This window comes from Hypomesus transpacificus, chromosome 7 (genome assembly GCF_021917145.1).
Source record: "Hypomesus transpacificus isolate Combined female chromosome 7, fHypTra1, whole genome shotgun sequence".
Taxonomy (NCBI): domain Eukaryota; kingdom Metazoa; phylum Chordata; class Actinopteri; order Osmeriformes; family Osmeridae; genus Hypomesus; species Hypomesus transpacificus.
The window spans coordinates 2,899,956-2,925,973 of record NC_061066.1 but is presented as its reverse complement, the minus strand read 5'-3'; the positions used below and the strand labels follow the sequence as shown (position 1 = coordinate 2,925,973).

Genomic DNA, 26,018 nt, shown 5'->3' with positions numbered 1-26,018 from the left:
AAGGTATAAGAAAGACAAACTGTGTGAGCATGTATGTGTGTCTGAGTTAGCTCTGTGTGGAGTGATAGGTAGTTCAGATAAGTGTTATCAGCTGAGCTGGCTTCAGTGCGGGACCACCAGGGAGAAAGGTTTAACGAGTCTGGACAGAACCCCAGCAGGCAGGGCGGAAACATGGGCTGTGATGATCAGTAAAAAGCTGGGAACACAGGGCAGGGTAGAGGTATCTAGGAGACAGACATGGCAGCTAAAGTGGTTGGTTTTAAACATGTCCAAGAAATGAACACCTTTATTGTACATTATATAATCTCTAGCTCCTAAGTGGCAACAATTGGGCAGAATATATTGTCCAAATTGTATATTTGTTCGCTGAAGTCATTAATAATGATGTTGCTTCAGCTCCCATTAAACATATGTCTGTATATCCAGGTCCTGGTAAGTTATAATGGTCACCACCACTAGAGGGCCACAGATTCACATCAGTGAAAAACTATATACCAGATCTTTAAGTAGACCAAGTATCATGGAAAGTCAGTAGGGCTTGATATACATTTCAGGAGTGAATATGAAGTGATCTAATCTTAAATTATTGTTCAAATCCCAAAAATAAGATTCCTTACCATTGTAAAGTGCAAAAAGTATAAAATAGATTGCAAAAACTCTTCAGAATGTTTAATTATTACATTTTAGTGGACCGCCAAGAGTCAACTGTCATTTCATACCTTGGTGAGTATCTTGTCCGTAAGTGATTGTGGAGTATTCAGAGGACCCCAAATAACAACAGGGTTCCTCCTGATGAAAGAACCCTTGTATTAATCAAGAATTCTAGCAGACACTTTGATCCAAAATGAACTTACACAACAGGGGTTTAAGAACCTAGGATTTTGTATCTGTAGTCAAGTCCTCTAACCACCGAGTTTTGGCCTCCCCACTTCAGCACAGGCCCTACATTTTCCTGGTGTTTAAGTTTGGCATACAACAACATTAGAGCATAAACTGATGGTTTTGTCTTTCCTGTGATTTCAACGCATGATACCCATGCTCTTACATGTATGTTGGCATGTGGGAATGCACAAATGCATCAAACAGTGTGTGGAAGTGTTGAATCAGGCCACAGGGACAAACAAACCATTGTCCACGACAGACTGGGGAAGATTTCACAGCAACCATGTGAAGATCACATACTCAGTTTAATGTGATCAAGTGACTTCAGTAAAATGTTGGCGTATTCTATATTTAGAATTGCCTACAGACAAGAAATATCGACGGTAACAATCTTTTTCCATCATCATCACATGGATGGTGTAACATGACCTATCAAATTAAACAATTTCATGGTGTTATCTGTTGAGCAGGTATGTGTGATGGGGAGCAGGAGGGAGCAGGAGGGGTGGACCAGGATGAGGATTGGGCACACAGGGTTGAATTCAACTCTGAAGGTCAGAGGGGGACATGATTCTGGGTCCTGTGAGGGGTGTTTGGTGGAGACAGAGCATGTATTGTTGCATTGCGTATGGTATTATGTTGACAGGTAAAGGATGGCTGAGAATTCAGGGAGGCTGGAGCAGGCTGGAGCATGGTTGGGGTGGTTGCAGTGGTTGGGGGCATAGGGTGGGTAGGGTATGGCAATGTGTAGATTCGAGCAGTCTTGTGTAGGTTGAAATGTAGGTAGGCAGTGATTGGCTACTCATTCCTGCACAGTAGGTGGCGGTATATGCATCTTTAAGTTGGCTGCAACACGCCAATCAAACTCAAGGAAGAACAATAATCCATGTGTTGATGAATTGACCTATTGATACTCATCATTGATACACCTCGGTTCTTAACAGTGAGTCCCTGGCAATTAACTTTGTAGAGTCGACAAATATCACAACGAACGAACTTTGCATTTACTACCTGAGTGTAATAAATAGCCTACCGTGTGTGTGTGTGTGTCGGGGGCTACTTAACACTCTAACTGCACCAGTACCAGGCTATTTTGTATGTCTTCCGTGTGGCACGTGCAACGTTTAAACTTCAACCGCTAGGGGCGACAAAGTAGACAACCTCAAACGACGATTGTCAAAGTAAGTGTTCATAGCCTGTGCTACTACTTTGTGCTGATATCATTAATACCAGTCTTTTCAACATAAACATGCACATTATTTAAAAGTTATCTTAGTAACAACTATAATATCCAATTTGGCAGAATTTTTACGCTTAAAATTGTACGGTTTGACACGTTTTGAGTGGTTGCTATTGGCTACACAGCTACTAGGCCCGTCATCCTCGAAGTTTCCTAATTGTTTTAGCCGTTAGATGTTGAAGAGGGAACGTGGCTTGTGTGTTACTGTAACGTCCCGTTCTCCAGGTAAACATACAATTGTTTTGCAAGAGAAGTAAGGACACATTGTATCACCCTGAGCCATTTTACAAATATGTTTCATTGGTTAATGTTAGTACTAGACTACAATATTATTAGCTCTTTGTTTTGGAGATACTGTTTGGCGGGGAAGGCATAGAGTAGAGCAACAGTAGCTATATTGTAGTCCACTGGGAGCGAACCAGCTATGAAGATAGTTTGCAAAAGTTGCAAACCCGTAATGTCTTCAGTAGATTTTGTTCTAAATGTCATGTTAGTTATTCATATTGTGTTGATTATAGGCTAACACACGACGTATTTCTTATTTGCTGTAAGTATTGCTAGCTAGCCAACTTTACCTGGTTAATGCGAGGCTGTGGTTTACTCATGATACTTGTTCATGACAAATGACTGAGTTAAGCTGACAAGCACTTTAACGTAAGGCGAGGTCACATATCTGACGGGTTGGCAAGTCCTGATGAGTTAACTGGATGTTCTTGCTATGTGATATTGAAGTGGTGTATTACTTATTCCTTTCAGTTGCCATGGACCTCGGCATTGAGCTAACCGATAAAACTGTGCGTTACTGCAATTGAGATGCTATTGTTGCACTGTAGTAATATCACATTTGTATTCAACATGCCAGGCAGAGCTTTCTAAAATGTGGTTACTTTGCGATGTGACTAATGAATACAGACCATTCCTCGTCTCTGACCGCCAAGCACCGTTAGAACTAGCTAGTATGTACTTGTGATCCTTCATCTTCTGCTGTACTTAATGCAGTATTGTACATTGCATTGGATGGAAGCGTCTGGCAAATGAATAAATGTAATGTTATTTACTTGAAAGGGAGATTACTTTTTGAAGTTCATAACATGTCCTGAAAGATACCAGAACATTAGGTCCCCAGGCGTTGACTATCGTTAGTTGTTTGTCAGAAACATCAAACTAGCTTAGCTCAGTTGGATCTCTCAGCCGGAGCGAAGAAGTGCTACTCCACTTCTCTAGTCCAGTGATTTGCATATTGTCCAGTGCTATGTCCACGGTGCTCCAAACTAACTGCCGTCATCATGTCCAACTGGTCCGATACTTCACCTGTCACACTGCCCGGCTGTTTTCTTTGTTTATAATAGAGTCACTCTGTCCGTGTCACTCACTCATTCGGTTTGTTATTACACAGTGAGATTAGACGTGCAGGCAGCAGGGCTGGGTGGTGCGCCTTCGGAAAGGCAGACATGCCCGGGCAAATCCCCGCTGCAGCGGCAAGTTAAGGACTCATAGTAGGAACCTAGCGCTCGTTGGCCGCTTGGTGAGTCACGTCACTGTATTTCATGCTCTGACATGTCAGTTTCCCCTGCCGCGTTGCCCCCGCGTCCAATCGCATCTCCATTCGGCGTACTTGCTAGCCCTGACATGTCTGTGTCTGCCTACTTAAATGTGCGGGGGACCGGGAAGTGGTTTCCCTGTAACCGGCGACGCTGAAGCACTTTATGTATAGCTGCGGAGTGTAGATCTGTATATAAGATACATACTTGTATTTAATTAGGTAAGCTTGTTTTTATCTGTTGAGCATGTCCTGCCATGGCATGTCATTTTGTAAAAACGTATTTTTATATAGTTCTGTACTGCAAACCCGAATGTATTGTTCTTGTTTCTGTCTTTCCACAGCTAAATCAACATGACATCTGATAATTGTTTGAGCAGTTCTCAGATCAACACAGCAGACAACGAGGAACTGGTAAGCAGCCACAGCACACAAACCCTGCATTTCTATGTGCACAATTTCTCCACAATGAAATATCAAAGCATTATCTAATGTTTTTTTTTTTTTTCTCAGGTGAAACCCAAAGTTGAACTGCTCTCATTATTAAAGCATGCAGGTGCAAACAAGGAGCTGTACACCATGAAGGAGGTAGATATTGTTTATGTACCATTTGTAACAAGTAGAGGTACAGATGTTGGAATTATTTAGTAGTCCCATCTCTGACAGTTTACATTTACATTTAGTCATTTAGCAGACGCTCTTATCCAGAGCGACTTACAGTAAGTACAGGGACATTTCCCCTGAGGCAAGTAGGGTGAAGGGCCTTGCCCGGGGGCACAACGTAATTTGGCACAGCTGAGAATCAAATTGGCAACCTTCTGATTACTAGCCCGATTCCCTAACCGCTCAGCCACCTGACTCCCTTCCCAGCATCCTGTCAAAACAAATGATAAATAATCCAAACCTATAAAAGATCAGATGCACCTAACAGCAGTTAATTGATGAAGCTTTGTCATGACTGGACTGGGTGATTGGGCACAAATTTAATCAATTTGACACTTTAAATCATAATATTAGTTTTTTTGCCTGTCTGTCTATAGTTATGACAACTGTCCCCTGCTGACAGATTAGTAAATGTGACTAAGTCTCCTAGTATATAGAGAATGTGTACTCTAACCTTGGATGAAATCACTCTTTATCTCTCGTGAAGAAGTGTACTTAATCTTTGTCCCAGTGTTCAAGCACTCAGACTGTTCGGCATGTTTAGTTGAGTCAGTGTGACTGACTGCTGCATCACATAAGTTATTTCAGTGTTTGTGCCGATGAGTGCAAGCTTTGATACTGGTTACTTTGTGATGTGGCTGAAAAACACACACTGTTCTTTGACTGGCCACTTAAATACTGTAGAGCTATGCATTGCTGATTCTTGATCTTCTGCTGTTCTTTCTATACGGACTATTTAGATAGTGCTTTGGATAATATATTTTAACGTAAATGTACAACATGAAACTATTTGACATTCCTTAGTGGGGTCTGAACCCTGTCTGGTTGGCTAATTGTCCCATTGTATTTCACTCATTTCTGATTAAATCAGTTTCACTTTCAGATCTATGATTAGTCTGTGTCTCTCCAGATCTGTCCTTCTCTGACTGTCTCTTTCACTTTCGGTCTCCCTCTCTCACCTATTGGTTACAGACCCCTGCTGTTGTGTACCTGTAAACTGATTGTTGTTTCCATGTAAACGTCATCAGATGATTTTCCGCTGTAACAACCAGAAAGATGAAGTGGGTATGAGTTACTCACTGGATGAGTCAGTCTGGACTGCGCAGCCAGCCATGCTAGATGACTGTCCTGTCCTTCTTAAGCTTGACTCAGCTGTGGTTACTGTGGTAGGCCAGTGGAATGTCTGATGGAGCTAGGTTAGGCGTTTGGCATTTTGGCTCTTCATTCATGTCCCTCTCATCCAGGGCATTTGGGTTTCCTCGGCCCAGCCCTGTCCCTCTTAACCATGCTGTTTTGGTCCTCGCTCCAGCCTCCGTGCTTTAGCTCTAACAGGTTCCGGCCGGTTCTGACCGGTCTGTGTCCCTGCAGGTGCTGTTCTACCTGGGCCAATACATCGTGCAAAAACAGCTGTATGACCAGAAGCAGCAGCACATGGTCCACTGTGCCAGCGATCCTCTGGGGGCCGTGCTGGGGGTCGACAGCTTTTCTGTAAAGGAGCCACGGTAAGGAACACACCCTCCTCTCACACTTAACACACACACGTACGCACACACACTCCTCACTCAATCCAACAGCACACACGCAGTCCTCTCACACAAATATGCATGCACGCGCACGCACACACTCACACACACACTTCTCACTCAATCCAACAGCATGCACACACACAACTCACACACACATATGACCAGTAGAACACACCCCTCCTATGTTTGCCCGGGCGTGTTTTAAGGGGTTTCCATGGGGAGCAAACAGCTGCCTAATACCCCCTGGGAAGCGCGTGTGTGTGTGATTTTGAAGTGTGTGTAGACCATGTGGCAGCCCGTTAGCGCTCCTAGGTGTTAAGGTTGGCGTGCTTCTCTGTGAATGTGATCTAACGGCTGTTATCGAGAGAGCAACCATCAGTGTTGTAACCCCCGGTGTGTGTGTCTCTCCAAGAGTTCTCTTCTCCATGATCACCAGAAACCTCATCGCTGTGAAAAACCCAGGTTAGCAGTATGGAAGGGCTTTAGAAGCTCGTTTGAATTTTGAATCTAACTGGGCGATCAGTAAATTCTGATGTAGATATATTGTATGTGTGTGTGTATAACATGCCTAGTTCTCCCTGCCAGATTCCCAGAAGGGCTTCTCAGAACCAAGGAGCCAGTGTGAACCAGACCGAGGACCTGAAGTAAGAACACAAACACCCCACTGGAACACGCTAGAATCTTGGGATCAAAACGGCCTTTTGTTGCCGCTTTGCAAATATTTGGCTCTCAGCTGTGCGCGTCAGTCCTGTCTGGTGGAGTTAATGACTGTGTTGTTGTGTTCCAGGGAACCGACTCAGACAGTCACTCTTCATCAACTTCACAGAACAGTGGAAGGAGGAGGAGGAGAAAGAGGAGGAGCAGCACAGAACCTGGTGAGACTCGTGTGTGTGTGTGCGCGTGTGTGTGTGTGTGTGTGTGCGCGTGTGTGTGTGGAGAAAGATGGAAGCAGTATGTAATCTATTTGCATAGTCCTGTTGACAAGCTCCAACAGAGACCATTCAGGGACAGAGAACTCTGGGGAGAATGTGTGAAGAAGATTAGACACACACACACTGTATGTTCTCTGGTCAGATGGGTAACTTACCCCAGCATGGCCTGTCAGAGTGAGAGGTGTGTGTGCACATGACTGCACAGATGTTACTGACATTTATTAACAGGTTCATCTATGTTGATGTGTTACATGATCGTGTGTGTGCGCGCTGTCTTCCCGAGCAGGTTCGGCCAGAGAGGAAGAGGAGTGTGAGCCCGGAAAGAGACACAAGTCAGACAGCTTCTCCCTGACCTTTGACCAGAGCCTATCCTGGTGTGTGATTGGAGGGCTGGTCCATGATCACCGCAGCAGCGAGTCCTCAGACACCCACAGCAACACTGTGAGTCTTGACCTTTAACCCCAGAGCCTTGCACTGAATGGGCCTAAGCCCTCGAATGTAAAGCAGGACTTCGTTAAAGACCCGAGGCTGGCGTGCCTTTTGTTACTAACTCCATTCCTCTCTCTACCCCCCTCTCCCCTCCCCCAGGAGGCCAGTGTGTTGGCCAGTGAGGTGGAGGATGCGCTGACACAGGACTCTGATTCAGACTCAGACAACTTTAGCGTGGAGTTTGAGGTGGAGTCGGTGGACTCTGACGCGTACAGCCAGGAGGAGGACTTATCTGATGAAGACCAGGTACACACTCACCTGGAGCTAACGGGAGGGAAGGAGAGAGAGAGAGAGGGGGGGGGGGGGGGGGGGGGGACAGAGACAGAGAGAGGGGGGGATGCATCCATGGGTAGATGTTGACATCTAGTGGTTATATTTCTCAGTACGCAGTTTTTAAGTCACTTTGGAGAAAGGATGGATGGGTACATGTACAGCATCCCCTAGTGGCTAAAATAACATGGAAGACAAGAGTGAGAGAGGAATGGATATACATTCAACAGAATGTAAACAGAAAGCTAGATGGAGTGATAGGAGAGATTGATAAAAGCGTTCTCTATTGCGGCCTTTCAGTCCTGACCCTCAGTGCCCCCCGGCTCTGCATGTTCTAGATGTTTCTCTGCTCCAACACACCTGGTTCAAATGAATGAGTCGTCAGGTGTGTCGAAGAGGGACACTTCTAAAACACGCAGTGCAGGGGGCCAGGTATTGAGAGGCTGCCCTATTGGTTCAGTATGAAACTGCAGTGAGACTAATGCTCCTCTCTGCTTTCTCCCCACTCCACTCCTCTCCCCCCCTTCCTCTCTCCCCTCCTTCCTCTCTCACCCCCCTCCTCTCCCCCCCCCCCCCCCCCCCTCCTCTCTCACCCCTCTCCCCCCCCTTGCAGGTGTTTGAGGTGACCATCATTGAAGCTGAGGAGGATGACTTTGACGAGGACACAGAGATCACAGAGGCAGTAGGTCCCATCTCCTCCAGTCTGACCCTCTCTGTTCTCTTTCTCTCTCTCCCTGATTCATCTGACCATATATGTGTGTGTCTCTGTTTGTGTGTGTGTGTGTGTGCGCGCGTCTCTCTCTCAGGACTACTGGAAGTGCTCCAAGTGTGAGGAGCTGAACCCTCCCCTCCCCCGTCATTGCAACCGCTGCTGGACGCTTCGACCTGATTGGTTCCCTGACTCTGACACCAGTAACCCTGCCCCTGGCCTCAAGGCTTTGCCCCCCAAACCTGGCACCACCTACCTTGAGGACGGGGAGGGGCTAGACGTGCCAGACGGTAAGAGAGCCAAAACTCCTCTCATCACCGACTCCAAAGACGCTATCTGCGATTCTCAAGGCTCCGCCATCAACTCCCAAAGCTCCGCCCCCGACTCCCAAAGCTCCGGCCACAATAGCGAACAGCACTCGCTGGATCTTTCCAACTCCCAACCCTCCACCTCCTTCTCTTCCTCCGGCCTGGGCTCCACCCCGGGATCCGGCCGCTCCAGCGCCCCCCCCTGCAGCCAGGAAGAGGTACTACCAGAGCTGGAGCGCTTCAACAGCCTGGAGGCCTACCTGCCCGCCAGCTGCCTGGAGCCCTGTGTCATCTGTCAGAGCCGGCCCAAGAATGGCTGCATAGTGCACGGACGCACCGGCCACCTCATCTCCTGCTACCCCTGTGCTCGCAAGCTGAAGAGGAGGAATAAGCTCTGTCCGGTCTGCAGGGAGCCCATCCAGTCTGTGGTGCTCACCTACCTGAGCTGAGACACTCTCTCTCACACACACACACACACACACACACACACACACACATACACACACACACACAGTTGCAGTACATGCTGAAAAACCTCACCCAGATACAATAGACTAATATGAAATATTCACACAGATACAAATGAACTATTGATTATCTAAGCGAGGTGGCTCTAAATAATTGTTATTTAATATACTCAAATAGATTTATTTATTTGCTTTAATTTCTTCTAAATTTCTGTACCGGTTTGCAGTGTTGTTCTAAATACAGATTCAGTTCTTGAATGGTTGGTGTGCTTTTCTTAATATGAATGAAGATTTGAACATGAGGCTTTTCTTTGCCCACTGGTAGTTTCTGATTAGTGCACTGTGATTGATGTACAGGACATACACATTAAGATTAGATTTTTTTTTCACATACATGCAAAAGTACGGTGGAAAAAGTTACAATGATCAGACCTGCCGAATATTGTCAAATAGGAAAAAACTTCTGAAATACATGTCTACACGCCTCATCCATTAAATTGTATGTAGCGGGACAAGTTATCCCTTATTTCTCAGCATGAGAAATGGTTGAAATCCTAATGTCTTCCCATAGTTTGTAAGGAAGCCTAGATGCCGTATCAGTCTGTTAAATCAAGATTCATAATTCCAAACTATAGCAAATCAGAATTCACAATTCATATTTCCGTTGTGATTTTTTTCAGGTCAAACTTATTGCGGCTACAACTGTTTAAGATGGTAACGGTAAAGATGTTAATGGTAAATACTGGCTGTCGAGCAGAGAAACAAGACATGGTAAGCTGATTGGTGGGGTAGGTTTATTGGTGAAGGCACCACACATTTCTATTGGCTGCTGACTGAGGTGGGCGGGGCTCTGAGGTAGAACAGACAAGGCGTCGGGTTTGGGGTCATGTGAGCACATAATGCATACCTACAGTGTGCATGGCATGCAGTCTACACACGCAATGAACCTTCGATCTCAACAAGACCTCCATGAAATCTTCCTACCCCAGCAACATAACTGAATAGTGAATCCAGTCTTAGACTTGGATAATAGTATTTTTTTTAAGTGTGACCACTTCCATTTCTTCACATCTCGATGCATATATTGATCATGTTATTAGAGCCATATAATATTACAGTAACTGATATCACTGTCTCTATCCACCCTGTACTCCTAGGCAGCCCATGTCCATAGTCGTCTATAGGAACACCCCTGTAAGGGTGAACAGAACACACCTGACCTCCCCTCTGTCAAGGACAGATCAGAGGAGGGTCACCAACATCTTTAAGGTGTGCTCAGTGTTATTCTATGTAGACACTATTACGGGTGTGACCAGTAATCTATATAGACAGTATTACAGGTGACCGGTATATAGACAGTTTCACAAGTGTGAATTGTATCTTTGAATGAGCACAGTGGAGATTAAGAGGGTTTGGCAGTGACTGGGGAAACCTGTGTATGGAATTAGCAAAGGAGGTACAGAAGTGAGGATCTGGGTTGAAAAGTCAGGGGTGTACAGGGTCAGGGGAACAATACTGATAGTGACTGTACATGACAGACAACAATAACTTTGAAACTCCTCTTCCTCCTTCCCTAGCCCCCTAGACCTCCTCCCTTCTGCCCTAGCCCCACACATCTCTTTCTTAACCCCCTTTCCTAAGCCCAGCTGATCAACACTGCAGGGCAACACAGACAAACGTCATTGATACACGAGTATGGTTCATGTGTATGTGCAAGGAGAGCAATACAAGTGTTTGAATAGATAGAAAAATATACAATACTAAGAAAAGAATCCACTCATCTTCGCCAGGGTCCAGATCCAACTGCCAGGGCTCAAGTGCACCAGAAAGTACACCAAGGCCACAGCAAGTGTCCACTAAAAAGTGTGCTAGTACACAGGAGTAGTGCACGAGATGGGGAGCGTAGCATAATGGAGTTGTCCACATGAAAGTACTACAAGGCTACACCAAGTGTAGATAGCGTGCCAGTACACAGTGGTAGTGCAGTAGAGAGTGTGCTAACTAGATAGTATGCTTGTACATAGCAGGTGTCCACTCGATAGTGTTCTGGTACACAGCAGTAGTGCACTCTATGGTGTGCTGGTACGTAGCAGGTGTCCACTAGACAATATGCGAGTACACAGCAGTAGCACACTAGGCTACAGTCCTGGTAGGAGGTAGAGGGGTGTAAGAGCCAGGAGCAGGGAGGTCCAGAGGGGCCGTGGGGCTCTGGCGTGCCCCTCCAGGGGCCCCCACAGCTGGGATGTGTTGCAGGGGGTGGTGGGGGGCAGCGAGGGGATGGAGGAAGTGCTTCTCTGTAACAGGAAGTTGTGCGTGAGGGCGGAGGAGTAGTCAGGACCGTATGGAACACTCAGGGTCTCAGTCAGCTGATGGTGGCCAGGGAACGTCACCTGTCAAACACACACGCATACAAAAACACAGGTGAATATACGAACAATAGAATGCACAGTAATACATGTACAAAGTTTACTGAATTATTATACATTTTTATAAATGAATCATTAACGGTTTAATTATTAGCAGGAAAGATGATTTGCAGGATTCTAGCCTTTGATAAAACAACCCAGTGAAACAGCAGAGACCCACAGATGAACTTCATGGAACAGAACCACTACTTATGAGACTGTTTGACTGTTCCTAATTTAAAAAAAAAACAATAATCTTGTTTCTACATTCCTCTAGTTAAGCACAGCGTAGTTAATAAAGTTGTTTGCCGCCAGCCAGTGGAATGTTGGCCTATCTTGTTTGTTTGTTTCCTAGATGTTTATAGCAGCATCTGGGAGAAAACACACATGGATGTTGACACGACTGTTCCTCAACTCCAGAGCCCAGACCACCCACATGGAAGAGTGTGTGTTGGTGTGTGTTGGTGTGTGTGTTGGTGTGTTTCTGTAACTACTTCTGCCAAATCCAATGTGGCTGAGTGAGCAGGGTCTCAACAGTGTTCTGTTGTTGCTTTCCCACATGGTTGGTAAACCTCTGAACACAAACTCCTCTCCTTTCTTCCTCCTTCTGTCCTTTCCTATCTTCTCCTCTGGAAAATGTCTAAACTGTAACGTAGGGCCGGTGAGCAGGGCTGTAATACCACACCCTGCCAGCAGAGGACAGCCTCACCTTGAAGGTGTAGTTGCCGGGCAGAAGGAGCCGGTAGTATTCTCCATGGCGGTCGGTTCTGAAGGGACAAAGGTTCCGCCTGCCTTCCACCTCCACTACGGCATTCTGGACCGGCTGACCATCCCAGTCCAGAACCTGGCCCTTCACACCTGCAGCAGCAACACACACACACAACACACACACACAGTGTGTTACACTGCTAGACACAAACACATAGTGTTAACCAGCTAGACACATCTAGATACACACCTTCACACACAAGTGTTACACAGACAGATGTAACACACACACAGACATGCATTCAGACACGAGCTGTTAAACAACCAACTATACACACAGATAGGCTGTTGCACCGTCACACATGTACACCTGCACACACAGGTGTAAGGGCATGCGCATACACACACACACACACACACACACACACACAGGTTGGTAGATGATCCCTGAGCTCGATTACCTATCAAGTCAAGTGTTTCCCAGCTGGCTGCTCTGACACCTGCCTTTGCATACTGCCAACACACACACACACACACACACACGCACACACACACAAACCCAGCACACACTCTGACAGTGTTAGGGTTACACTGCTGGAATCAGCCTGGATGTCCTTCAAAGTATCCTGGTTGTGTGTGCTGTGTGTGTGTGTCAGAGTCAGATAGATTGTATATGTGGTAACTCAGATGTACGTGTGTGGGTGCTGCTGGTCCTGGTAATAATAATGATAATAGTAACAATGTATTTGAAAGATTTGATCCAACGTGAAGTACAGGGGAGATCTGAACCCGCTATCTCTCTGCTACATGCTCAACCACTGAGCTATACCCTAACCATCTGCGCCATATATATTATCCATGTATGGATGCAGGTTCTGGTACTTACCCAGATGCACCTGCTGCATGTAGGCTAAGAGAGCGGGCCGGTTCAGGTTCCACAGGCCTAGGAGGTCCTTCTCTGGAGGGAACTTACAGCAGGACAGCTCCAGGGTGATCTCCAAACACTGGGACCACACATAGTTATAGTCCTGCATGCCACCTGGAGAGGAGAGGGGGAAGAGAGGAGGAAGAGGAGGAGGACGAGGAGAGAGGATGGTGAGGAGAAGAGGAAGGGAGTCAGGGGAGGTGAAGGAGAGAAGAGGAGACACAGGGAAAGGGGGAGATGGAGAGGGCCATGGTGAAATGCATGGCTCCAGGGCTCCGCTACCGTGCTTGTTGGGCACTTGTAGATACTCATTTGGTTGCTGGTACCAGTAAACACCATTAGAGACTCACCAGGTAGCTGGTACCACTTGTACCCATTGGTGATGCCATCTGGGAAGTCCTGGGAGTCGAAGCAGCTGTCTCCTTTCCTCATGCTGCCGTGGGTGAAGGAGTAGGTTCTCGCTAGGTGGAGGAACACATCGTCGTCTGGAGACACGCTGTTTCCTTTCTGCAGCTCACTTCCTGTCACATGACAACAACACAGGAAGTCAGGAAAGTAGCTCAGGTCACAGGCTACCACGCCTCAGCTCACAAGGATCCATATTCAGAGTGAATGTTCTTGTTCCACGCATAAAGAGAGAGTGTGTGTGTGTTGAGTGTGCATGTGGATGTGAGTTTTCCGAGTGTGTCTACGTGTCTGAGTGTGTGCAACAGCTGGTTAGTGATTTCGAGCACATTGTACAGGTCACGCAACACTGTTACCTATTAGTTCATGGTGTTCTTAGTGGGGGAGCCCTAAGCAGGTGTGAGCCCTAAGCAGGTGTGCAAGTGAGTAAGTGAGTGTAAGTATGTGTGTGTGCACGTGCGTGTAGCGTGCGTGTCCTGACCTCCATTGCTGTTGTCGTAGGGGTAGCTGGCCACCACGGCGCCCCCGTGCAGGTTGGCTGAGAGGACGAAGCTCTCGCTGGCGAGCCAGTCCATTACGGCCCGCACCTCGGCCTCCCGCTCGCCCCCCTCCCCCTCCGGGCGAGAGAACGCGTCTGGAAAGTTCCGGTTCAGGTCCACACCGTTCTTATTGAACCTGGGAGAGAAGGGGGAAGGATGTCATCATATGCATAGTAGTTTATATTCACTAGTAGAGTAGTTGATATTCAGTAGTAGACAGCAGTTTATATTCACTAGTAGATTAGTTGATATTCAGTAGTAGACAGTAGTTTATATTCACTAGTAGAGTAGTTGATATTCACTAGTAGATTAGTTGATATTCAGTAGTAGACAGTAGTTTATATTCACTAGTAGAGTAGTTGATATTCAGTAGTAGACAGTAGTTGATATTCACTAGTAGATTAGTTGATATTCAGTTGTAGACAGTAGTTGATATTCACTAGTAGATTAGTTGATATTCAGTAGTAGACAGTAGTTGATATTCACTAGTAGATTAGTTGATATTCAGTAGTAGACAGTAGTTGATATTCACTAGAAGATTAGTTGATATTCAGTAGTAGACAGTAGTTGATATTCACTAGAAGATTAGTTGATATTCAGTAGTAGACAGTAGTTGATATTCACTAGTAGAGAGTAGTTGATATTCAGCAGGAAGTGACAGGATGTTTGCTGACCTTGTCCGTGCGTAACCACTGACTGGCTGGGTAAACATTAGCAAGCTATCGCTACCCCCCTCCTCTCTCCCTCCTCTCCTTCTCAAGACACAGAGGAGTCTTTGTGCCTCAGTGCTCTCCGCTCAAATTCTGTCTCTGCTCCTCTCCTTTGCTATCTCTTCTGCTCTTCTCTTCCCCCTCGTCGGCTCATTCCTCCTCCTCTCCTCCTCCTCTTCTACTCCTGTCCTCTTCCTCTCCTCCTCCCTCTCTTTTGCTCTCTGCTCCTCTTTATCGTCTCCTCCTCTCCTCTCTGATTCTCTTCTGACTGAAGAGGAAACTGGTCACCTGATTAGACCTCCTGTATGCATCTCTCATCTCTCTCTGTCTCCTTCACCTCTCTCTCTCTCTCTCTCTCTCTCTCTCTCTCTCTCTCTCTCTCTCTCTCTCTCTCTCTCTCTCTCTCTCTCTCTCTCTCTCTCTCTCTCTCGGGTCAGTTCTGGGTGTGTGCTGGGTGTGTGCGCTGGGTGTGTTTGCTGGGTGTGTGTTGGGTGTGTGTTGGGGTGTGTGCTGGGTGGGTGTGTTGGGTGTGTTGGGGTGTGTGTTGTGTGTTGGGTGTGTGTGCTGGGTGTGTGTGTTGGGTGTGTTTGTAACCAGTGCCAGGCCAGTCACCGAGGCAGCAGCTGCAGGGGAAGTAGGAGGAGCCAGCAGGGCGCCTGGTTTCCTGTGTGGTGGCTAGCATGGCAGAGATACAAGCCACTTTCACCCACACAGACCAGTACACACATTTGCACATAGTGTATGGAAGTCCCTATGTGTATGTGTACGCATATCTGTGTGTAGGTTTGGGAGTGTGTGTGTGTTGTGACACTCCCAGGAAGCCAGAGCCTTCCCCCGCCCCTCCTAGCACCTGGAAGAGCAGGCCAAGTTGCCCCATGACCCGGTCAACACACTGAAGCTCCCCTCTCTGACAATCTGCACGGCTGAGACCTGTTTCTCATCAGAACCCTCGTCTACCAAAACAGAGCCGACAGGGCTCGGAGGGGAGGAACGCTGCTGTGTGTGGTTGTCGGGTTGTCTGTGTGTGTGTGTGTGTGTGTGGGGGGGGGGCTGTGTCTGAGTATGTACGGTTCAATGTACACACACCACCGTTACTTTGATGTCAGGGGTCTTGTGCATCTTAGATTTCCTCTTCTAACGCTCTTCATCTCCCTTCATCTCTCTCGTGCTCTCTCTCTGTCATTCTGTCCTCCTCTACCCTGAAGAGGCCTGGCATGGGGGGGGGGGGGGGCTGTCTGGGTGGTCTAGACCTGGGGTTGGACCACCTTCCCCCACACAGAAAGGTGGCCTGTCTGTCTGTCTGTCTGTTTGTCTGTCTGTCTACCTGATAGCATGTCTTACTGTCTGTCTGTCTGTGTGTGTCTGTGTACCTGATAGCATGTTTTATTGTCCGTCAACCTGAAGGCTTTCCTGTTAGTTTTCCAATCTGTCGGTCTGTCTCTCTGCCTGCCTGTCTGTTTGACCGTCTGCCTGTCTATCATCTTGCCTGTCTGTCTACCTGCTTGCCTATCTGTGTCTGCATGCCTGTTTGTGTCGGTCTTAACCTGTCTGTCTGCCCGTCTGCCTGTCTGTCTGCCTACCCCCTTGCCTGTTTGTCTTTCCGCATGCTGGTCACTATGCCACATTGCTGTTTTATTAACCACTGTGGTTAATGTTGCAATAAAGGTTGTTGACAGAGAAAAACACGCAGTCACACACACTCACACACACAGTCAACATACCACACACAAGGCCTCTGGCAGCAGTATGCTATGTTGGTACAGAGAGGATGTGCCCCTGCAGAATCCACTAACACTGGGGCCCTCACAGATCAGGGGGGAGAGACCCCACATAGAGTAACTGCTCTTTGACATTTACAGAATGCGTGTATGTGACTGTGTGTTTGAGGGAGTGAGTGTGTGTGTGTGTGTAAGTGTGTGTGTGTGCGCGTGTCTGTCCATGCGAGCGTGAGCGTCTGTGTGACTGTGTGTTTGCCAGGTCTAAAGGTTGACAGAGAAAGATCCGTTTCTGTAAACAGATCCATCCCCTGTCCGGATCTGCTGCATTCTGGGAAACGCTGTCCTGGTCTGAGGGCTATCAGGGCTTCACTGTCCTGTCAGCTGAAAGTGGTGTGTGTGTGAGTCTGTGATGTGTGTGTGATTGTCTTAGTGAGTGAGTGTGTGTGAGTGAGTGTGTGATGGCAAGTTGAATGATTGTTCCCATGAGGGCCCCCACTATCCTGTCAGCTGATAGAGAGACAGATGGGGGTGCTAATGGGGCATGGTGACATACCCAACTGTGTGTGTGTCCATGTGTGAGTTTGTGTGTGTGAGAAGTGCATGTATGAGTGTGTGAGTGTGTGAGAGCGTGTGTGTGTCTGTGATGGTACGGTTAATGGCTGGGAGTGTCTCCTTTGTTTACAGTGAGCCGACGTGCGTTTATGTAAGCTGTGACACCTTCACCATGCTGGTACCAGGACAGGACATGGGTCTTTCACCTCTCCTCACCTCTCCTCTCCTCTCTCTCCTCACCCTGCCTCACCCCTCCTCTCCTCTCCCTCCTCACCCTGCCTCACCCCTCCTCTCCCCTCCTCACCCTGCCTCACCCCTCCTCTCCTCTCCCTCCTCACCCTGCCTCACCCCTCCTCTCCTCTCCCCTCCTCACCCTGCCTCACCCCTCCTCTCCCCTCCTCACCCTGCCTCACCCCTCCTCTCCTCTCCCTTCCCACACTCTGCCTCTCCTCACTCCCCCCCTCCTCTCATCTCTCTCCTTCACTCAACTCTCCACTCCTCTCTGTTCTGTTCTTTCTTGTGCCGGTCTCCTTTTATTCATTATCCTCATCTTCATCATCATCATCATCATCATCATTATTATCAATATCCTCTTCCTTGTGTGGAACCAGTCTACGAGCTTAAGCTGCATTGCCTTGTGACTTCTGTTGAGTATACAGTATGTGTGTGTGTGTCTGTGTGTCTGTGTGTGTGTGCGTTTGTGTGAAAGAGTTAGAAAGCGGTCAAACAGGAAATGGTTCTAGCAGAACAGAGCCCAGAGAGAAAGTAGAGGGAGACAGCGGAAAGAGAAAGAGCAAATTGAGAACAAGGGAGCAGAGAGAGAGCGAAAGACAACAGGGAGAGAGACTGCAGAGAGTGAAGAGGAGAGAGGTCAGCGAGTGAGAGAAAATTGAGGGAAGAAAGAGAGAGTTCGAGGAAGAGAGGGGGATGAGGGAGATATTTACATAATGGGTTATGTGTAATGTTATGTTGGCTGAGGTGGAAGTCAGCTGTCCCTCAATATCAAATTATAGCTCTCAGCTGCTGACAGCAAACACACAAAATAACTGTGCTTGTGTGTGTGGGTGGTTGTGATGTGTGTACGTGTGTATATGGGAATGAACGTGGGTGTATGTATGTATGCATGTGTGTGTATTTGCACGTGTACTATGACAAACACAGAGATTCGGAAGACTGACACACATCAAATTCAGGGGAGCCTTGCTCCACCCGGGTCGGCCGCCCATGCCTGTACGTGGGGCACGGAAAATAAACCCGCCCCTTTACGTTATCGGCCAGGGGCTAATGGTGTTGGCCCCCATCTTTCCCTGTCTCTCTTCTCTGAGCCCTGTTGGAGGTTGTGGAGTCGGGGGGGGGGGGGGATGAGTAGCGGATGGGTCTCTGCTGTCATCAGCTGTGCAGGGAGCGGGGGGGGTGAGGCAGGCTGGGATGCTGTCCCTGGTGCTGGGAGAGCTGGGAAGTGCTCTGGACCTCTGGGGATGTCAGTACGTGTGTGAATGTGTGTGTGTGTGTGTAAGTGTGCTGGCATGTGGATGGTCATCACACCCTCCCCTAACCCAGCGCATCCTCCTTCCTTATGAAACAGGGAAACAAATGCCAGTCTTTCTCCTTACCCTCCATCTTTCCCTCCCTCCCCCCCCTCTCCTCTCCCCCCCTCTCCTCTTCCCTGTCCACCCTTCTCCTCTCCCCTCTCCTCTCTCCCTCTCCTCTTCCCTGTCCACCCTTCTCCTCTCCTGCATGGTGGTTAACTGACCTCAGGCTGTCACAACAAACATGGCCGTCCTTCATCTCCCACTCTCCTCACCTCTCCGCCTTCCCCCCCCCTCCCTTCCCCTCAACCCCGCCCCCACCCCCCTCCTCCCCTCCCCGCTCCCCTCCAGGGATCAAAGCCTGTCCTTCAGCCCGTTGTTGTTGTTACGGCAGCAGCTTTCATCACAGGCAGTGTGGAGCCTGTGTTTCCCCCCTTGTTTACAGTCGCCATGGCGACAAGTGGGGGAGGTGAGTGCTTCCTGTTTTTTGGGGTTCGTTGGTGAAGATGCATCCTGGGAGGAACCCCTGGTCACGCATCCATGGACACACGCATCACACACACACCCACACAGAGCGTAAGAATAACTATAGCCCTGCCGTCTTTTTGTATATGAGTGAGAGCGTGTGTGTGTGTTTAAGGTCGATGTTCTGATGTTCTATGTGTTATAGGTGATAGGAGAGAGGCGTCCACGGACCAGTCTGATCAGTGTACTAATCTACTGTTGTGGGCGTTAGTGGACACATTTGTGTGACTGTGCGAGAGTGTGCGTTCTAGGAGGAGTAACTGTTCTGTCACTATCTGATACTGGCGGCAGCAGACCACAACAAAACATCTGCTTTGTCTCCTTTCATCTCCTTCATCCCCCTCTCCCTCTCTTTTCACCTCTATCCTTCACCCCCCTCTATATTCACCTCCCTCCCTCCCTCCCTACTCCCTCCTTCCCTCCCTCAGAGGGAATCTCCCAGCCTCTGTCCCTCTGGCCACTGGGACCTTGGGCTGGGAGCAGCAGTATGCCAGACAGCTGCAAAATGTTCCAGCTCCTAACCTCCCCTCACACACACACACACACACACACACACAGCCACTACAGTGAGAGTGCTTCACAGCAACCACAATGATAAGTCGTCAAATACAATGTTCTAGATCCCATCCCCTGGGGGTGCATGCTGTCGCTCCAGACAGTGGGATCTAGAGCTGGGAGTGGCAGCAGGCCGGTGTGTTCCAGTGTGTTGAGCTAGCTCACCTCCCTGGAGAGTACATGCAGTCCCGCCCGGAGGACTCGAAGCCGTCAGGGTTCATGGAAGGCAGGATGTGGACGCGCGTGGTGGTGAGGAGTCGGGTCACCAGCGGGTCGCTACCGTAACCACGGAGCAGGTAGTCAATCAGCTGGAGGAGCAGGACTCGGCCCACTACCTAGCACAACACACAAATATAATGTGGACAGTACACAGACTGATTTATGGAGATCAGTGTCTGACACAAACCAATCAGTTCCTGCTGTTTCCTCTAAATCTGTCCCAAGTCAACCAGTGTTAAAGTCTGTTTGTGTGCAAATGTCTCTGTGTGTGCGTGCGTGTGTAAGCCAGTACAAGATGTGTTGCTGTGGCTGCTGTGTTGTTAGTGCTAGTTTGACAAAGCAGTGATTATGATGCACAAGCTGAGGCCTGCACTGCCTTCGGCTGCTCCCTCCCTCTCTCCCTCTCTCCCTCTCTCCCTCCCTCTCCGTCTCCCTCTCTCCCTCTCTCTGTCCTCTTCCCTCTCTTTCTGCCTCCTTCGTAGACCCCTTCTCGTCATGTACACACTTCTCTCTCAAAACACTCATTTATAAACATCCATCTCCTCCGCTGCCTTCCTTCTCTCCTCCCCATGCCTCGGCCTCAACCCATGAATCACTGAGCCGTCCCTCACTTTCCTTCCAAATAGCATCTTTGAACGGATATGAAGAGCCCCTCCCACGTGTGTTCTAGAACATACAGGGAGCAGATGGGGCGGGGTTAACACCTCTGCTCGTGGGTCGGCTCACCACACACAGGGGGTAACCAGGTTCTGTGTGTGTGTGTGTTTTCCTGTCCTACAGGTGAGTGTAAAGAGGGTGCTAAAGAATGGGATGAACGAAGGGAGAGGGGGAGGAGGGGGAGAGTGAGGGGAGGAGGGGGAGAAGTTGAGGGAGAGGAGGGCGAGGAGGGGCGTGAGGGCAGAGGAGAGGGAGAGAGAAGAGCGAAGGAAACCCTACTCTGATAGAAGCTTTACAAAAACAATGTAATAATATCCGTTATGATGCCGAGCAGTGTGGGAATATGGGTTGGAAGGGGTGGGGCTGGCCCAAGGCTGGGTACATGACACGTATTTGTGTGCCCGTGTGTGTGTTTGTTTGAATGAATGGGCTGGATGTATTTGTTCCGTAGAATCCAAAATGGTTCAGGGGGCTGGTGACAGGATCCAAAATGGCTCCTCTGGGGCCTGCAGGATCCAAAATGGCTCCTCTGGGGCCTCGTTTCCACAGGTTTCTGTCAGGTCTCTCCCACAGTCTGTATTCTACTACTGTCCCAGTTCCCTCTCTGCTCATGTCCCCTGCATTTCTTATGTGACTGTACTCTCCCTCCCAGCTTCTTTCTTTTCTATCTCCGATGTTTTCAAAAGGAGCTTCGTCGGCAAGACAAATAGATGTTTAAATAGCCAAATCATGACTCCACCTCTCTCTCCATCTCTCTTCTTCCGATTCTCCTCACTTTCAGACTTCCCCGTCTTTTCTCTCGTCACATCAGGAATGTGAAGAGGGATTTTCCATCAGCCCCCCTCCGCTCCACCCCTGCCATCAAGGGAGGGGAGGCCCCACAATGGAAGGAAGAGAAACAGGGAGGGAGGGGGGAGAGCAGTGAAAAGACTCCCCCCGAGACCATCTCTTGCAGTGGTCACACTCTGCTGCTTGTCTCCTATGGGTCTGCTGGGGGGCTGGGGAGCTGGGGGCCTGAGGGACTGTGAGGTTAGGGGGCTGGGGGCTGCTAGGTTCGGGGACTGCGAGGTTAGGGGGCTGGGGGACTAAGGGCTGGGACATTAGTGGGCTGGATTGAGCTTTCTGTATGTTTTTTGAGGAGAACAGCCCCCCCCCCCCTCCTGCTACACACACACACCTCCCCCCAAAGCTGAACCCCCCAGGCATGACAAGAGGAGAACAGAAGTCTATTTAAGGCCAGACCCAGACTGACACAGCACCATCCAGTACAGCCACTCAGTGGAACAGCACCAGCCCAGGTTCAAACACAGAGGTTCTACCATGCCACTTCCGACAGAGGTTCTAAAGATGTCAGTACTGATGCAACGATGTCAGTTCTAAGACATTCTTTCCAAGACAGTGGTTCTAGTGAGTTCTTACCTCATTCCCGTGCATGTTCCCCACATATTTAAAGTCAGGGGTTCCGATCGTGTGTTCTGTTGGTTGTCTGCCTAGGATGAGAACCCACAGATCTCTTCCTGGAAACAAGACACACACACAATGACACAAACAACAATTGCACATTCAAATCAATTATTTACAAGAGAGCCAACTCTCAACAGCTTGGATACAGAGTTGTGGTTCTATAGAGAGCAGAGATCCTGGCTTGTATGGTGGACGGGGTGTCAGCTGCTCTCCCACAGAACAAGTCTGAGCATGCTCAGTGGCGAGGGTGTCAGCTCTGAGTAATCCGGGGTTTGTGTTTGCATGTTAGTCGTGTGTGTTAGTATGTACATCAATTTTAGGTGTGTGTGTGTGTGTGTACGTGTGGGTATCAGCACACAGTGTGTGTATTATCCTACACGCTTGTTTAGTTTCTCGATCATACGAGCCTGATTCATAACATCACCTTCTGGGTATTCCATTCAGATCAGGTTGAACTTGTGTGGCGTATCTTTCCTAGGCCTGCCCCCCCCCCCTCCCCCCCCCCCCTCTCCCCCCAACCCCCCCCCAGCTAGAGGAACCCCTCCCTCAAGGATGACAGATTCCCAAGATACACCCACACCCAGACACACGTACACACATGCATACTCACACCCACCCACACACACATACCTTTAACATATACACACACCTGGCAGTGGGGGTGGAAGGGTCAGAGGTGTGTGTGTCTGCAGGTGGCGTCCCAGATTAACTGTGATTAGCCGTGTCTCCTTTGGCCTCACCTCACAGCCAACCGCAACACAATGAGATTAGCTCTGAGGTCGGGACCGCCGCCAGTCTCACAACCTGGCACGGATTTTAATCTAGCACGCCTTCCAGCATGGAGGGACTGTGTCAGATTACATTGCTAGTCTGTGGTTCTGTGTCGTGTGCGTGTTTGTGCCCATGTGTGTGAGAGGTGTGTGCGTGGCCTTGGTGAATGTGGTTACATCTATCAAATTTGCATCTCAATCTGACCACTGAAACATGAGAGGTAGGGAGGAAGGGAGAGAGAGAGAGAGAGAGAGAGAGAGAGAGAGAGAGAGAGAGAGAGAGAGAGAGAGTGAGCGAGCAAAAAAGGAACAGTGAGACGGATGGTAGAGTCAGGCCTCAATACCAGCTTTGTATCCAGCTAGCAGTGGAGCCTAGGCCAGAGAGAGAGAGAGAGAGAGAGAGAGAGAGAGAGAGAGAGAGAGAGAGAGAGAGAGAGAGAGAGAGAGAGAGAGAGAGAGAGACCACAGGGAGATACACCTGGTCAGGCTGGCTCTCACACACACAAGTTGATCAGACCTGCATTTGACGTTTACATATCTACCTAGTGAAATCTGGATGGAGACAAAGACACACACACACACACGCACACGCACACATGTCTGTGGGGATAGTGGACGGCAGATATTAAGCCACTTACATTTTTTCAGCTAAACAACAGGGATCTCTGTGCAAGAATTGCATGCTACTGAACCCTGAATGGTAAAAAGCTGACATCTTCAATATGGAAACACTAGGCTATGCTATGCTAAGCTAACAGGCTGATCCCATGCCAAGATGTGTATCAGCTGTTGTGTCTAAGCGCTAGCTCAATGTAACACAATACTGGATATGAGAGTGGCAGCTCCACTGATACGGTCAGCTCTCTCTCTCTCTCTCTCTCTCTCTCTCTCTCTCTCTCTCTCTCTCTCTCTCTCTCTCTCTCTCTCTCTCTTTCTCTCTCGCGCACACACACACAGCTCTGACAGGACTGGTGTGAATCAGTGGAGGTGGTTTGGAGCTACAGTCTAATGCCTTTAAATCCCAATGTTGCCTCAGTCCAAATGCACGCCCTATTGGTCTGATCGTGGAGGTTTGGACTTGGCAAATGAGACCTGGATTCAATCCTAGCTGGGAAAGAGATAGAAGAGACTGGATCTGTCCCTGAGTCTGTCGCTAATAGGTTGGGTGGGGTGTGTGTGTGTGTGTATAGCCAGCTGCAGGCGTAGGTAGGGAACCCCACACAAAGATCTCTCTGAGGAGAAGCGTAGCTGAACCTGTTACACATACATCTGTCACCCCCTCCTCCCCCTCTCTTTAAGCCTTCCTCAACCCCCTTCCTCTTCCTTCCCCCCCCTCCTCTTCACCCTCCTCAATCACCCCAAACCCTCCTCCTCTACCCTCCTCCTCACTCACCCCTCTCCGTAAAGCCTTCTCTCTTTGCCCTCTTCAACCATCGTCTCAAATCCTCTCTCTTACCCCTTCTACTAACCCTCTATTCAGCCCCCCCCTGCCCCCCCTGGCTTCCTGGTCTATCTGCCCCCACACTCTTCATGGCCCTTTTCCCGCCTCTTCACCCCCCCCCCCCCCCCCCCCCCCCCCGCCTCGGTACACCAGGCTTTCAGTCCCACAGCACACAGAAGACAGCCTCTAAAGCACTGGTGTAGACTATATCAGCAAAGGCTTCTGCAGCGCTTGATGACCACCCATTCGTTTGAATCAGGTGTGTAGGAGCAGGGAACCATTTTGGACAGGACAGTGGGTCCTCTTGAAGCCCACTGATGCAGCCGTCCATCCTATGCCCACTATTGACACAGACACACAGGCAGACCAGGCATATACAAACCGGTTCACTGTCCGTCTTATGCCCACTCAACATGAGCAGTGATTAATGGGGTTGGGGGGACTGGGTTAACTGACAGTATACACATTACTTTATAGTAGACTACAATACTAGCCCACTACTTCATACTACACTACAATACTTTCCCATTACTTTATAATAAACTACAATAGCCCACTACTTCATACTACACTACAATACTAGCCCGTTACATTTCACAAGACTACAATTCTATCCCATCACTTTATACTAGACTACAATAGTCCACTATTTCATCAAACTGCCCCACTACTCTATACTGCACTATACTACACTTCTACTTCATACTTGGGCTACACCACTGCTCTGCAGCTGAAAGTGAAGACAGATGCAGGCTACAATGACAGTGATGCGAGCAGAAACTGATTCATGACAGACCTCTTCAATTTCCATTGTGGACCATGGACGTGTTCACACATGTTAAACACGTAGCCCTACTGTTGAAATCTTACTGTAATTGCTTCATTGATCTAAGAGACTGTTTTGCACCAGGTGGATTACCAGAAAAATATATGACATTTTGAAATAGATTTGAAGTGTCTTATGTGAGGAGTCATTTTTGGTATGACTGTACCGACCTACCTTCCACTGATTTTCCGATGCTGTGTAGGTGTGTGATGTTGGCGTAGGTCAGATTGACATCTTTGAGATATCGTTCCACTTCAACCGTGTTGTGATAACGAAACTCCAGACAGTTATTGGACGACACCAGGGTCGCGAGGTACAAGCAGACCGTAATTGGAATCATTCTCCTCCGGCACAGTCACAATCTGACCCACGGGACCAAGTTATATTAACAACATTATGGTAACAATATTAAGTAACTGAAGCTTGTGCGTGAATGAACGAACTCGAGGAACCGCTACAATGAACACATTGTGACAGTTGGTCACACGGTGGATGAAACCAAAGATGAACAATTAATATATACAGGTAATTAAAGACTAAAGTAGTGAGAACAGTCAATATTTTATCAGGCTGAAACGTTTACTTCTGGCTAGAAATACATTAAACTGACACATTTTATCAATGAAAACAGTACGATCAAAAGTATAGGAGAATTGTGTCTGCCTACCTCTGTCAGTCAGTTTCTAGGTGTCCACTCTGGCATTAGGCTACTTGGCTTCGGTAGAAACTTCTCTCGGGCAAGAGCGAAGGATTTAATACCAGCGGACACTCTCCAGATTCCGGTCTGCGATCATACTAAAGTTGACAGTTCATTCATAAACCCATTACAGCCTCACGTCGTCTACCCTTCGCCGCCAGCAATTAACAGTTATTCGCGTCGTTGACTGATCTCCAACAAGCTGTAGGATGTTAGCTTACGCATAGGTCGAGGCGGAGCCACAAAGTAGGCTAACTTCAGACAGTGACAGAAGGTAAATGCGTATTTAATGGCATGCCTCTCCAAAACAGCTACTTTTATTTGACAACCATAAACTGAACACCCAG

General features: G+C 48.4%; 2 protein-coding genes across 5 annotated transcripts; one reads left to right on the top strand and one right to left on the bottom strand.

Annotated features, from left to right (window-relative positions):
• Positions 1 to 1,765: 1,765 nt before the first annotated feature.
• Positions 1,766 to 9,284, top strand: mdm2 (MDM2 proto-oncogene). Of its 4 annotated transcripts, none has more exons than XM_047022634.1 (11): positions 1,766 to 2,063; positions 4,007 to 4,076; positions 4,176 to 4,250; positions 5,694 to 5,827; positions 6,264 to 6,313; positions 6,437 to 6,495; positions 6,639 to 6,726; positions 7,070 to 7,224; positions 7,372 to 7,518; positions 8,156 to 8,224; positions 8,349 to 9,284. In XM_047022634.1, exons 2-11 carry the CDS (start codon positions 4,017 to 4,019, stop codon positions 9,006 to 9,008), a joined length of 1,497 nt encoding a protein of 498 aa, XP_046878590.1. In that variant the 5' UTR covers positions 1,766 to 2,063; positions 4,007 to 4,016; the 3' UTR covers positions 9,009 to 9,284. The 4 variants fall into 4 exon arrangements, with proteins under 4 accessions (XP_046878590.1, XP_046878592.1, XP_046878591.1 ...); XM_047022636.1 differs by lacking the exon at positions 1,766 to 2,063 and adding an exon at positions 2,088 to 2,347; XM_047022635.1 differs by lacking the exon at positions 1,766 to 2,063 and adding an exon at positions 3,519 to 3,647.
• Positions 9,285 to 9,803: 519 nt separating this feature from the next.
• Positions 9,804 to 25,943, bottom strand: cpm (carboxypeptidase M). Its single transcript, XM_047022637.1, has 9 exons — positions 25,642 to 25,943; positions 25,149 to 25,336; positions 21,893 to 21,990; positions 19,763 to 19,932; positions 13,951 to 14,144; positions 13,415 to 13,585; positions 13,026 to 13,178; positions 12,141 to 12,289; positions 9,804 to 11,416 (listed from the first exon to the last, which is right to left on the bottom strand). The coding sequence occupies exons 2-9, from the start codon at positions 25,312 to 25,314 to the stop codon at positions 11,165 to 11,167; spliced, it is 1,353 nt and encodes a 450-aa protein (XP_046878593.1). The 5' UTR covers positions 25,315 to 25,336; positions 25,642 to 25,943; the 3' UTR covers positions 9,804 to 11,164.
• Between the last annotated feature and the right edge of the window lie 75 nt (positions 25,944 to 26,018).

Bases quoted from the DNA above. Each gene is read 5' to 3' on its own strand.
- mdm2 (XM_047022634.1), top strand. From the start codon at position 4,017: ATGACATCTGATAATTGTTTGAGCAGTTCTCAGATCAACACAGCAGAC. The intron at 5,828-6,263 runs GTAAGGAACACA...TGTCTCTCCAAG, and splicing joins TTTTCTGTAAAGGAGCCACG to AGTTCTCTTCTCCATGATCA. The intron at 6,314-6,436 runs GTTAGCAGTATG...TCTCCCTGCCAG, and splicing joins CATCGCTGTGAAAAACCCAG to ATTCCCAGAAGGGCTTCTCA.
- cpm (XM_047022637.1), bottom strand. From the start codon at position 25,314: ATGATTCCAATTACGGTCTGCTTGTACCTCGCGACCCTGGTGTCGTCC. The intron at 19,933-21,892 runs GTAAGAACTCAC...GTGTTGTGCTAG, and splicing joins GGAACATGCACGGGAATGAG to GTAGTGGGCCGAGTCCTGCT. The intron at 14,145-19,762 runs GTGAGCTAGCTC...CTTCTCTCCCAG, and splicing joins TGCATGTACTCTCCAGGGAG to GTTCAATAAGAACGGTGTGG.